Source organism: Ceratotherium simum, chromosome 36 (genome assembly GCF_057802395.1).
Source record: "Ceratotherium simum simum isolate JZ-2026a chromosome 36, ASM5780239v1, whole genome shotgun sequence".
NCBI classification, from domain to species: Eukaryota; Metazoa; Chordata; class Mammalia; order Perissodactyla; family Rhinocerotidae; genus Ceratotherium; species Ceratotherium simum.
Window position 1 is genome coordinate 5,066,815 of NC_141935.1, and position 13,931 is coordinate 5,080,745.

General features: G+C 32.5%; 1 protein-coding gene across 4 annotated transcripts in view; it reads left to right on the forward strand.

Annotated features, from left to right (window-relative positions):
* The window catches only part of DENND1B (DENN domain containing 1B), a 245,462-nt gene that overhangs the window by 92,568 nt on the left and 138,963 nt on the right, over nt 1-13,931 (forward strand). For all 4 annotated transcript variants that reach the window (XM_087424346.1, XM_087424343.1, XM_087424345.1 and 1 more), the window contains 2 exons: nt 2,130-2,179; nt 4,149-4,268. In XM_087424346.1, coding sequence (XP_087280472.1) covers nt 2,130-2,179; nt 4,149-4,268 — 170 coding nt within the window. The remainder of the gene's footprint in view (nt 1-2,129; nt 2,180-4,148; nt 4,269-13,931) is intronic.

Genomic DNA, 13,931 nt, shown 5'->3' on the forward strand with positions numbered 1-13,931 from the left:
CCTCCAACTCTCTCTCTCTCTTTTCTTTTTTAACTTCAGTTTGAATAGCACCTATAATTAAGGAAGAAAACCGAGCCCTGGGAGCTAGGTAGTACTTCCAGCTATTGATCTGTGTAAACCCAGCTTATACTGTCAGGGGAGAAACAGTCAACTGCTGAGCTGCTTTGTCGCTGACATAAGCTGAGAGAGGATTTTTTTGTCTATACTGTTTATACACTAGTCTATAGACCTGCTGGCTGGTTGAATTTTAAAGAGTGCGGAGGTTTAAAGACTTGTCCCCTGAGGGATGCTTCTGCCAGTTGGGCAGCGAGCTGAGGGCTGTTCTGCAGAAGTGTGTGCATGTGCGTTGCTTGTGGAAGAAGTCCGGGGGGCTGGGGGGTGGAGTGTGAAAGATGGAGCCACTAAGTGGGAAGCAGTCTTCTTAATTTGAGTCTTAAAATTGATGTGAAATATATTACTAATTTGTATTAAATATATTTAGAGGCAGACAATGAATTTTGAATATATATCTTGTTACAGAAATTATATAAACAATTTTGCAGGAGGGATAAATAGTGTTCATATGTGTAGTAAATATGGTAAATGGCTTCAATTTATGCAGCACAAGATAAGGATTAGCAATGGTCAAATGAACTGTTCTCATTTGTAATGAACTCTTTTCAGTTTAAGTAATTTAAGTTATATCAAGTTTAGTGGCTTTTTAAATTAAATTTAACAAAACGTTGTCAGTAGTAAAACAGTTAGCTTTTTCTAAATATGGGGTCAGTGTTCATGCTTTTAAAGGTGCATGTTCATAAGCAAACCAAGGTACCCTGCTCTGAAGATAGAAGGTTACTTTTTCATATGATGCTTTTCTTTCTGCTTCAGTGGCTTCAGGCTGTTGAAGCATTCTTGGGTATTGGCATTGGAATTTTCCAGTGTTTTATTTTTAATTGATACTTTACTGCAGTCTACATTTTAAAAGAGCATGAGAATTTTTACTTTAAAACTATATATATATTAAATATATAGGGTTTAAATATTGAGATATTGATGATTTCTCTGGATGTAAGTTTTATTGGTAAAGAGGTAGTAGGTAAGCTATTTTTTGAGGGGGGTGACTGCTACATTAAGATGTTTGTTCTCTTTTCTTTTTAATAGGAAACATCCTCATAAATCTCTGCTCTGTCTTGTAAAATCGCCTGGCTTTGAACTTGTATGATGTTATCTTCAATTCTAAAGTTTAACTTTAGAATCAGAGTTAATTTTAAGTTGTTTTTCATATATAACAAAATAAGATTTTTTTCTATTTTTTGCCAGATGGCTGACAATTATTTGCATTTTTTTATAATTGTTAATGTGAATGATTTTTAGTAGTTTTTAAATTTATTTTATAATGACTATAAAATCACTGCCGGTTTCAAAATCAATACAGTTATTTTCTATTAGTAATTAAAACATTGATTTTCATATTAGGCTATTCTTAAATGCCAAGTGCACAAATTAGAAGCTATGTTGTTTTAAATTTAAAGGCTTGTTTTTAGATACATATTTCTTTAAGAATGGTATTTGAGATAAAACTTAATGTTACTGTTGTTGAATTTACCTAGAGTTGAAACATATAATGTGTTTCTTTAGCTATAGAAAGTCTTTTTTTCCAACCGTTTTACTCTGGGACATGTAGAGTTGTTATACCTCTAGTAATTCATTCAGCTGCCAACTTCATTCCCTTTTCTCTGCCTGCATTTTAATTGAAACAACATTTATATTTTTGAGCCAGGATCTGTCAGAAGTCCCTGTGGCTAGTCTGTGGTACAAGTAGCAGCAGACGTAGCTTACCCATATGGTGCGGTGCTTCTTGTAAAATCCATATGGCCTTGTTGAAGGGAATCCCAGCGGGGATGTGAAGGGTGTTAATACCCTTCAGGCCGGGCCTTTCCCTCCTGGGGCTTCCATGGCATTGTCAGTGCAATCTGCCAAAGCAGAAACTTAATTCCTTTTTAATAATCAATTATTTTAGTCTATGAACCTGTGCTATTTTTCTTCAGAAAAAAACAAACTTTTTTCCCCTAGAAAAAGTCTCAAAAAAAGTTTTAATTGCATCTTTAAAAATATTCTAAAGCTTTTTTCTTTTTGATTTGCATTTGCAGGAAGTACTACAGAGTGTGCCAAAGTTCTGTTTCCCCTTTGACGTTGAAAGGTACAGTGTGTGTCATCATTTAAGTAATAACTTTAGCCCATCTAAGTGAGCACTTTAAAATTATTACATGTGTTTTTTAAATAAAGTGAAATGTACTGCACTGCTTCCAGCAAAAACACTAGAGGTTCAAAATTAAATAATATTTGGAATGAAGAAGGCTTTAAATCGTTATATCTTTTGTTTTCTCCACTGTGGCCAGTTAGGAGAAGTCTTAAGGTTCCATTTCTTCCTTTTGTTCTTCAGGTACATATTGTTAAGTACTAGCAGGAAAAAAATATTAATGTGCCCTTGGTCAGAGCCTTAGAATTGTGTCTTTTAAAATTAGATGTATATATCCTGGTTTCTATCTCACTTCACCCTAATTGAAAAGACCATCTGTATGATATTGTAAAACTCATGGCTAGTTGTCTCCCAAGAATAGCTTGATAGAAATAGCGCAATACTAGCGCTATTTCTAAGGCTACGGGGAAACCTTCCCAGCAGTTTTGAAAATCTCATTATGTTTGTATTTTTCTGAAGAAATACTGAATGAATAGAGTACTACCTGTGTGTAGTAGGAATTTCACAGAATATGTAGCCCTTTGAGTGTAATAACAGATCACATTGTTTTTCATGTGTTTTTCACACCCTATTATCAGTTTTTTTTAAGAGTATGGTATGAGGGGATTTTAAAAGAACATTTATTTTAGGAAAATATTTTGCTAAAGTGAAGATTAGTGAAAATCTAAAATTTTACAATATTAAAGATAGATGATGGGTTAATTGATACTAATAAGTATTGCTGATAAATGATGCCCCGTTTTACCTCCTTTCTGGGGAATCAGTTATGCTGCTAAAGTAGCAATTTTCAAATTAATAGCAAGGATAAAATAAAGGAAGAAAAGCTATGCAAGCATATTGTGAACATTGGGCACTAGAGGGCACATTAGGCAAAGGAGGTTGTTTTTGAAGTTTGTAAAAATTTTTAAAAAACTGTCCACTTAAAAGTATATTTGTTAAATGTTCAGCATTTGAAATGCAGTATTTCCTGACAATTGAAAACAGTTTTTAGTACTTGCACACTAGTAGTAAAGTAGCTTATTTCCTTGTACGTAATTCCTATGGCTATTTCAAAACCAAAATTTAGGTGTCATTGATATTTTATTTCAGGACAAAGAAGCAGATGTTCAGTTATGGTTGCCTAATGGCAAGATTATAGCCAGTAACAGGAAATATATATTTTAAATAGTAATAAAGATTCAGTCTAATGATTTATATTACACCTTACACTGCACTGTGACACATACTATGGTAGTATGATACTTAGTTCAAAATTAGCTAAAATCCTTTGTAATAAGCTCTTTTGTAGAAATTGTATTCTTATTTTGTAGAAATCAAATTCTTGGAAATTTATTCTCAGTATACAGGTAGCTCTAGAAAAGAATGCTGAAAAAAAAATGCCAATAGCATTTTGTATGGTACTTTATTGGGTGAGAATGTCAACAGAAGAAGCGATTAAACAGAGTTGGTAGTGGCTGCCCTTAGATTCTAAAGCAACGCAATTTGCTATCTGAGCAGTCTTAGAATAATCGGAAAGGGAGAGGCTAGAGTTGAGCAGACTCAGTCATTATGTGTAGCGTCTCACGTCCACAGTTTCAGTAATCATCTTTTCAGAATTTATGAAATATTTCACAAGTACTTTTAGGCATGTGAAAACTTATGGTAAAATACCTAATGATTCCGTGGTAAGGGATTAGTATATGCTGAGTTGCTTGGTCCATGAGGTATTACAGTTTATTTTGATGTTTGATTCATGATTTAGTTTACACATTTCACACTCATTTCAGTTTTAGAGCATAGTTCTAGCTTCAAGAACCAACTGATTGGAAAGGTGAAACCTATGCCACATATAAATATATTCTTGCTTTTGCTTTTCCTTAAGAAAATTCTCACACAAGGCTTAATGTTTTATAATATTACTGTATTTTAGAGTGTCTCAAAATCAAGTTGGACAGCACTTTACCTTTGTACTGACAGACATTGAGAGTAAGCAGAGATTTGGATTTTGCAGACTCACATCAGGAGGCAAAATTTGCTTATGCATCCTTAGGTGAGTATTTGTAGTAAAACAACAAAAAATTGGATGCACAGTAGATTAACTGTCTTTCTTTTGTACTTTGTTATGCTTAGAATGATTAAAAATATGCTTATAATTTTTTTTCTTATCTGTTTTCTCCAAATCCAAGTAAGTTGAAAAATAATTTTATTTCCTTTCTATATGTAGCATCAATTAGGTTTAAAGATTTCCCAGTAACAGTAGAATTTTTCTTGAAAGAATTGGCTCTTTTAAAGATTAGTTTTTTGCGGTTTATTTTTGAAAAACTAAATATTAAAATATGAGTTCAAATAATATGTTTCACATATTAAATAGGATGCAAAAAATTCAATTAAATTAATATGTGCTGTTTTCTATCACTGATGCAGAATTTGGATTTTTGAAACTGAGTTGCTGCTTTAAGGCAAAGGTTGCAAACTGGTGATTTTAGGCAGAAGTGTTTAGAGGTGTTTTATTTGGCCACATGATGTTTAAAATATTTTAAAAGATGTTTCTAATTTTGTAAATTTTAGTGCAATTTTGCATAAAATTCATGTTTCTGATTCCTTTTGCTAGATGGGATTATTTGCTAATTCTGGTCTTGCACTCCACAATAGCAGCAGTAAACTGGAACTAAGCCACGGGTTTTTAATTGTGTCATGAATTTGCTGGTTGGCCACAAGTCCTCCCTGTCCGATTCAATTGCTTACATTATCTGCCTTGACTCAGTAGATAAAGTGTGTGTCTCCTGTCTGTAGACTTAGGATTTGAATTGCTGGCTGTTGAGAAGGAAGGGTCCTAAAGGTTAGCTTTTCTTTAATATGTCCTGATGAATCGGAAATCTAGATGTATTCTATAAAGATAGGACTCTATACTGTGATTATAATATGGATATTGGTCAAGTTAGATTCTATAGAAATGTTTATAGGAAAAGAAATAATGTTTAATTTAATAATGAAAATATTGCAAAGAAAACTTTGGTGTAACGTTGATGTCTACTCTGTTCATTTGCTATTTAGCTACATTGATATTATTCTTGAGGGTTAGGTTATAAATTTACTCAGAACATTTGTTAGAGTTGGAGAATTGTTTTTAATCTTGCCCCGTGGCTTAGCGGTTGAGTGCGTGCGCTCCGCTGCTGGAGGCCCGGGTTTGGATCCCGGGCGCGCACCGATGCGCTGCTTCTCCGGCCATGCTGAGGCCACGTCCCACATACAGCAACTAGAAGGATGTGCAGCTATGACATGCAACTATCTACTGGGGCTTTGGGGGAAAATAAATAAATAAATAAAAAATTACAAAAAGGTAGCCAAAGATATTAAAAAAAAAAAAAAGTAAATGCTTAACTGCTTTGTAAGTAATTGAATGTGGGTGTGCCTCCATTCTTTTCTTTAGGCACAACTTTTTCATCATGATAACAATTGATTTAAAACTAATGTTTATCCAGAAGAGTATTACGCTTCAAACTGTAGGTTGATTCTTCTAGTTTGAGTCCAGTTGGTTGGACAGCGGGGTGGAGTGACCATGTGGAAAATGGTGGGGAGGGCTCCTTTCATCACTGTGTTTCATGATGACAGTTCAAAAGCTGCGGTTTAAAGGGAGTAGAACCTTGTGACTCTTTTGCTCCAATAGAAAGACCAAAGCTATATGTGCTTTCTCATTTCTATGAATTTTTAAATCTTTTCATTAAAAACATCAAATTTAAAGAAAAGTTTCAAGAATAGTACAATGAACTCTTGTGTACACACATCACCAAATTCACAATTGTTAACATGCTTGTCTCTCTCTCCCTGCTCTCCTCCCCCTCAGTGTACACACACATACATACAAATTCTCTTTGTCTCTCTTTTTCTCTTATTATGTTGTTGTTTTTGCTGACCCATTTGAGAGTAAGTCGTAGGCGTCATTTTTCTGTAATATTTGTTTATAGCTTACCACAGTGCCTCCAAAGTGAGTTCCTGATATTCATAATTAAAGAGTCTGAACCTTTCTCTTTGTTTTTAACTCTTAAAATATTTTGAATATGCTGAACCTATTAATAATTAGCAAATAGTTATTAAATGTTCACAATAGTCCCTACAAATATCCTTGTAGAATAAACATTCTTAGAAATTTCTGTTTAAATTTAGGAAAGCTGTCACTACTTTGAAATATTTACACAAAATATGAACTACAGCTATTTGTTAAATGACTGAAAGATTAGTATAGTGTCCATATCTCCCAGCCAGTTGTCATTAATTTGTAGGAAATAGATTCTAAAGCAGTTACAATAATCAAGTTATTTCTTTCTGAGGTTTTCAAACTTGTATATGTAGGAGAACACCTGCATGTTATAGTACTCTTTGAATTAGGAACAGTTTTACCTGAGAAAATATGGTTATATTATGTAAGTGTAATAAAAAGCAGAAGTAAAATCATGTATGCCAATCAAGAAAAGCTTTCACAATAAGCATTATTGGTTATTTTATCTTTTTTTTTTTTAAAAATATTATTCCTTTTATACTTGGAAGGATAAAACTCTAAATGTACTAGAAGAAAAATTGTGATTTTTTTTTTTTTTTAAATTACTGTAGCCATGAGAGCCTTTATATGCCTAACCTTGAATCCTGAAACCAAAAATGTTGGAATCTGACTACATAATGATGAAAACTTTTTGTTTGGTGACAAATATAAGAAGATTTAAAATACCAAGAATAAACTGGTAGGGAATATATTTACAACCACTGTAACAGAGAGTTGATGGCCACAATACTTAATAAGCACCTAGAAGTTAATAAGAGAAAGAAAAAGAACCCAGCAGAAAAAGAAGTAAAGCATCTGAATAAAATATTCACAGAGGAAATGTAAATAGCATGTATACCTATGAATGATGCTGAGCTTTACTGAAGGTAAAAGAAGTGGACATATTAAGTTTGGCAGAAATGAAATTTTTTTTTGGAAAATACGCATGAAGGGAAACAGACACTTGATGTGCTATTTGTAGGGCTATAAAATGACATAACCTTTTGAAGGGAAATTTAATAATATCTATCAGAATTTTAAAAATCTCATATGCCTTGATTCAATTAATTCCAATTCTAGGAATTTAAATCTCAAAAATATTCCCAATGGTGAGCAGTAAAGTGTGAACAAAGTTATTTATAACAATATGGTTTATAATAGCAAAAAAATTGGACATAAATGTCCCTCAGTAGGAATTATTAGGTTTATTATGGTACCTTCCCCAATCCCCCCTTTCTGTGCCTGCTCCCTCCCAGAATATTGTCTGTTTTGTTCACTGATGTATTGTATTCCCAGTGCCTACAGTAGTGCCTGGCACATAATGAACTTTTAATAGATATTTGTTGAATAAATAGATTAGGGAATGAATGACTAATACAGTGGAATATTATTTAGCTATTAGGAAAAATTATACACACATACAGGCTCTGATTTGGAGAAATGTTTATGATACATTGTGAAATGATGAAAAGTTTCAAAGTAATATTTTGTAGTATGTTCTTATGTTTGTAAAGAACCAGTTATATGTTTATGTAAGTGTATATATTTCAAGAAGTAGTTAATAACAAAGATTTATATATTAATATCTGATTGTATATACTTATAAAAAAGTCTAGAAGGATAGACCTCTAATTTTTTTACTTTATACACTTCAGCATTCATCCATGTTTTGCAACGAGTGAAAGTCATTTTAATCAGTTTTTCCCTGCTCTAAAATTCTGAGATGTTAGGACTGTAAATAGCATATTAAAAATTAGTGGGAATTTAACCAGATCATCTTTTGTCAGGTAAGATATCTAGTGTGTTTGCAGGATAGGAAGTTATCTCACTGCCGTGTCTTAGCATCGGCACTCCAAAGGCAGTCAGCTGATCATTGTGGTACAGCAAAATTAAGATGGGCAGGGACAGGGTGACTCTGTGCCCTTGAAGTTTGGAATCACTGGGAAAGAGTGACCCTTGGAAGAGAAAAAACCAAGACTTCGAATTTAACTAGTAATTTTTTGAAGGCAGTGGGGAAGGAAGGTAGAATTATCTAATGAACTATTCATAGAATTGGTTGGGGCAATCAGGTCTCTTCATTTAAAGGCTAGTTTTTCTTTGTTTTCTTTTTAGTAACATACTGATCCAGAGGCTATATGAGAGAAGATCACTCATGCTAGTCTTCTGAGTCTTTACTGGTGGCTCACCAAAGCATCAGAGTAATGTTTGCATTTAGTTTTGTGGGAGTGTCCTGGTCTTCTTAGAATTCAGCCTTAATTCTAAGTCCTAAATTCTAAGAAGCCTTAGAATTTAACCTAATAGGACTAAAACTTATTGAAAAAAATCACAAAATACATCTATGAGCAAGACACAGAAATATGTCTTTAACCATGTTTTTATAATAACAAAAGTAATATATTTTACTATAGAAAATTTGGAAGATCCAGAGAAGTTAAAAAAAGAAAATAAAGGTTGTATTTGCAACACAACCATTACTTAGATTTTGCTATTTCATTTTGGTCTCATTTCCATAAGACTTGTTAAGATAGATTTACAGGTCTTTCTATTGGATAGCAAACTAAATAATTTACTGTAGTCTTTATTCACAGTTTTTAAAATGAATGAATGTTTATAAAGCAGTTTGTAAGTTGAAAAAGCTGCTATGGCTTTCATATTATCCCCCATAAGTGCTGAGAATTTTTTCACATGCTGAATCTGACAATTGGTCATTTCACTTTTTTCTTTCCTTAAAAGTTGAGATTTAGCACAAAATGATTTCCTTTCTGGTTATAGTTTTTAAAATTAGTTACTTATATCTTAACCTGGAATATATTATAACTTTAGAATATGAAAAATTTTAATACCTTGTCTTTGTAGCTGTCTTTTGTGCAAAACTAGTGCATTTATATTGAAACATACTACATTTTTAGGTATTCCATTATGAGATAATACTGGATTGATTTTCAGGGGTCATTCTTAGTATCAAATGATTTAAGATGTTTAGATTAAAATTATTATTTCTCCTGTTATCTTTATGATATCCTGTTAAACACTTTAAATTTTTTTATCGTGATCAAATAAATATATCTTCACAAAACATCTTTTCATTTGTCTTACCTTCTAATGTTTGAATTTATGTTTTAATGACCTAAATTTTAAAATAATATTTATATGTCTTTTGAGTTTTTGTTGATACTGAACAGTTTAAAATATTTTACGTCCTTAAAGAGTAGTCATAATGAAAGTGAGATACATTTAAGGATGTTTAAAATTTTTAAATACAAAGTAAAATTAAGTACAAATTGGTAATACATTTTCATTAGGAAAGCAAAAAATAACTCTGTGTGTTGGATTTCTTGAATAGCAGAGATTTTTAGCTTAGAGACAACAACGATGATACTAATAATAACAATAAATTAAAAGCAACCTCGTTAGTGTTTGTTTACCATAAGCCATGTACTCTGCTAAGTGATTTATATACACTATTAATAAAAAACTACTCTATTCTTAGAGTTCTGAGCTCAAAAATTTGCACGTAATACTTTAAAGCTACTTTTCTCCATTCCTGGATGACATTAGTATAAGACTAGAAAGTAAGTTAGATTTACCTTAGAGTTCTAAGCTAGAAAATTTGAACACCATGCTATAAAAACTATGTGTTCTTTTTCTCCTTATAAGATTTAAAAGTGGGTATATTTGATATCTATTTGTTTTGTTCACTTTTTAGAAGAAATATTAGAACTTAGATTTATTTAATATAAAAGTTGGTATTTAATTTTGAATTTTCAGTCACAGTTGTATGCTTTAGCTCTTTCTATGACACGTTTATCCTAGTTTAACAAGATTTCAAAAATATCCTGAGATGTTACTAATTTAAATCTTGCCATTGTTTGTATTTAGAATTGCTTTCATATGCTAGCAGAAATGAAAGAAATAACTTTTTTCCTAATTTGATTAATATAATTTTACAACTATAAAATTGTTGCCAAGGTTTCAAAATGAAATTCCCTAATAAGGAGGACAGGTTGATGTGTAGGGCCTTTGTAGTCCCCCCTCCCCCGCCCCCTTTAACTCATACCAAGCTGGAAGCTTTCACACTCTTCCTTTGGGCAAATCCCTTAGAAGCAGAATGTTTCAATTTTACACATTTTGTGTCAATTTTCCAGACAGAAAAACAGCCTCTAGACATTAGACGTTTTTCTACGGAAAGGCAGTTTCCTTAGTTTTATTTGATTACTATAAGTTAGGTTCCTGCTGATCACTTAGACTGTTAGTGGTTACCTGACTATTTGACAAAAAACATTTCCTTTCCTTTATTTAACCTTTGACTTTAGAATGTAAAAGTTTTATCAGCTCTGTAGTGGAAGCACAAGTGTGGGGGAAGTCTTCTTACTGCCTCAAATGGACTCATGACTTTATATATACATTTGCCTTTTGCCTTATGTCTTTACAAAAAATTAAGGAAACAATCTTATAACTAACCTTTGAAGAATCTCATGCTTTTGTTTTAAAATAATTGGTCCTAACGTATTTGTTTCACATTTGTATATGTTTACAAGACTATGAGAGTCGACGTTATTCTTTGTTAAAGAAATTACATTTTCAGTTTTATGTAATTCAAGTAAAATATCTTATTTAGTCATTATAATACATTGAATACATCTTTTAAACTTTCTAGGATTTTTGTGGTTGGTTGTAAGAAAAGAGATTTTGACTGTCTTTGGGACTGTAAAATTTAGTGAAAAATTATTTTAACTTATAATCAGTTTAAGAGCTTATACATTAGTTAAAAATTAATTGCTTTGCACATATATTGTTTGAAAATTATCTAAGAAACCACAAAAATAAAAACATGAGAGTAACATTTCTTACCTGGACGAGGTAAGCTTATATAATTTATAATATTTATTATGTATATGTTATTTTTGCCACGTATTTTGTCTTTAAAGTTTGCAGTAGAATCGTGTTAAAATTTTTGAATTATTGACTACTTTGTGTACCCTGGACCATTTCCTAGACATACAAAAGTGAGCTGACTTCCTGTTGAGTAGTTGCTCCATATCAGGAGTTGTGAATTCAGTTACCTCCAGGGACCAGGTAGGGGACTCAAATGAGATAAGCAGATTAGGTGTCTGACAATAGGAAGTTGGGGTGAGTATGGTGATCCAAATAGCACGCCCGCCATCCAAAGACAAGCCATTCACAGCTCTAGGTATTTGTTGCAAAGTGAAAAATGTGTGACCAGTAGTGCCAGTTCTTTTGATTTTTAACAGGAGCAAGAAATCCAGATTTTTAAATGAATTACTCAGATTTAGAAGTTGGCAGCTTATTCAGTTAAATAACAATGATGTGATGACTAAACAAAATATGTCCATGGGCTAGATACAGTCTGGAAGTAGCCAGTTTGTACCCTCTGCCCTACATCCTGTTGTTTTTTTGTAACAGAAAATGTCTCGACTTCCTTGACATTTCCAGGAGCATTGACTAGATTACAGAGTAGTTCCACTTTGATACGTGATGTTTTTATTAAAAAAATGTGAATGATATGCACTCTTAAAAAGGAACTAGTTATCCCCGAGAACCAGTACATGTTCACAAAGAGCACATTGTGTGTAACTGCGGTTCTTTATGGTGATAGTACTTAATGGTGTATCAGGCAGTGCTGTTGTAGAAATTTGAAAGAGTCTGTTCCACTGTTGGCTCATGAACAAATTATATGTGGAGGAAAATGTTGGCTAGATAATGCAGTTATGAGTCTTCTTATTGGTTAAAATATCACACTTACATTGTTGAGAAATAGATTTATGTTATTTTGGGAGGGATCTTGTACTATGTTGCAGGCCATGTCCTTTTCAAAATTTTTATCCACAGTGATGAACATAGAAACAGTACTAAAGTCTGCAATTGGAAGGAATTACCAATATGTTAGATGAAAGAATCAAATCATACAGATCTTTGTCTACTGAGAAATTTGCGCACGTGAACAAGATATAATTTAAAAGGCATGAAGATAATGCTCTGGACATTAGTTAAACAAATTTTGGAAGATAGAATTTGCTTCAGTGGATAGAAATTATATGTAGACTGATTTAAGATTAAAGCAAAATGAATTTTATCACAATTTGGTTAGCTGCTTGAAAATTTCTGGTCATTGGACATGTTTATTCAAAGGCTGGATACTATAGAAATAAAAATAAATGCCTATGTTGGGTGATGGACTGTCTGTGGTGGACCCCTGAGTGTATGTTGCTCAGTCAGGTTGATCAGAGATGTAATGACCAGGCTTGCCATTTGGTAACTTTGTGACCCTGGATAAATTGCTTTACCTTAGTTTAGTCAAATATATATACATCGTAGCATTTTTATAAGAATTAAATGACATAACACATATAAAGTACCTGGTTAGTGCTTAAGAAATTTTGTTTACTGTACTTCCAATTATTTTAACATATGTAGTCTCTGATTCTTAAATTCTACTCTCTACTCCCTAGATGGGCGTAGAACTGACTAGTCAGTTATACTGCCCACATAGAAATAACCAAGCATGATGAGGCCTTCAAGATGACTATGAGAAATATCCCATAAGTGTAAACTTTGTTATAATATATTTTTTTAAAGTAATGCTAGTCTGATTTATAGATGAAGTCATATTAGAGGTTATAAAACAACACAGTGTCCAGCAGTGCTTTAACTGTAATAGAGTTGTGTTGAATTTGTTAATCAGGAGGATGAAGGTGAGCGCAAAATCCAGCATACCCTGTATAAAGAACAAACATAGCCTGGTACCAGGACAAAATTCAGTAAAAGTTAGTATTCTTGGAGATTATAAAAAATAGTAATAATTATATAGATACCAAAATACCTAGCACAAATAAAAGCTGTTAAATTTTGAAAAGTAACTTAAATATTAATTATTTATTAATGCAGTTTGTTTCATTTTCTAAAACAAGTAAGTAATCTTGCAGATAAATTGTATTTATGTGTATAAATTAGCTTCTTAATGAAAAATTGGGTTCCAGTTCATCTTCACAATTTGAAAGCAAATTGAAAGGGGAAGGATAACCAATGAAAAGTAATAATGTAAAGACGAGAGGGCCGGCCCGGTGGCTTAGCGGTTAAGTGCGCGTGCTCCGCTGCTGGCGGCCCGGGTTCGGATCCCGGGCGTGCACTGACGCACCGCTTCTCCAGCCATGCTGAGGCCGCGTCCCACATACAGCAACTAGAAGGATGTGCAGCTATGACATACAACTATCTACCAGGGCTTTGGGGGAAAAAATAAATAAATAAAATCTTTAAAAAAAATAAAAATAAAAAAAATAAAGATGAGAAAGCCAGAACATTTAGGAGTTTTAAGGTATTTGGTCAAGAAAAAACAGATTATCTCACTTTGTAATAATTTATAATTATGAGATACTTATTATATTTTTTATTTTTATAGCAGACCAGGAAAGATGAGTTAAGGTTCAATAAGGTTTCACATTATTTGAATAAGGTTAAAATGACAATGTATGAATTAACAGGTAGACATGCAACCACCTAAAATCAATAAATTTTGCTTTATCTAAAGATTCTTGAAACCAGGATAGAAACAGACCAGCATGTTCCTTGAAATAGATTAGGTTTCATCTTATGTGAACATGTAGATCAGAACTACACGACACATTGAAATTTTCTTGAAATAGCAATTTCTTCTGGCCA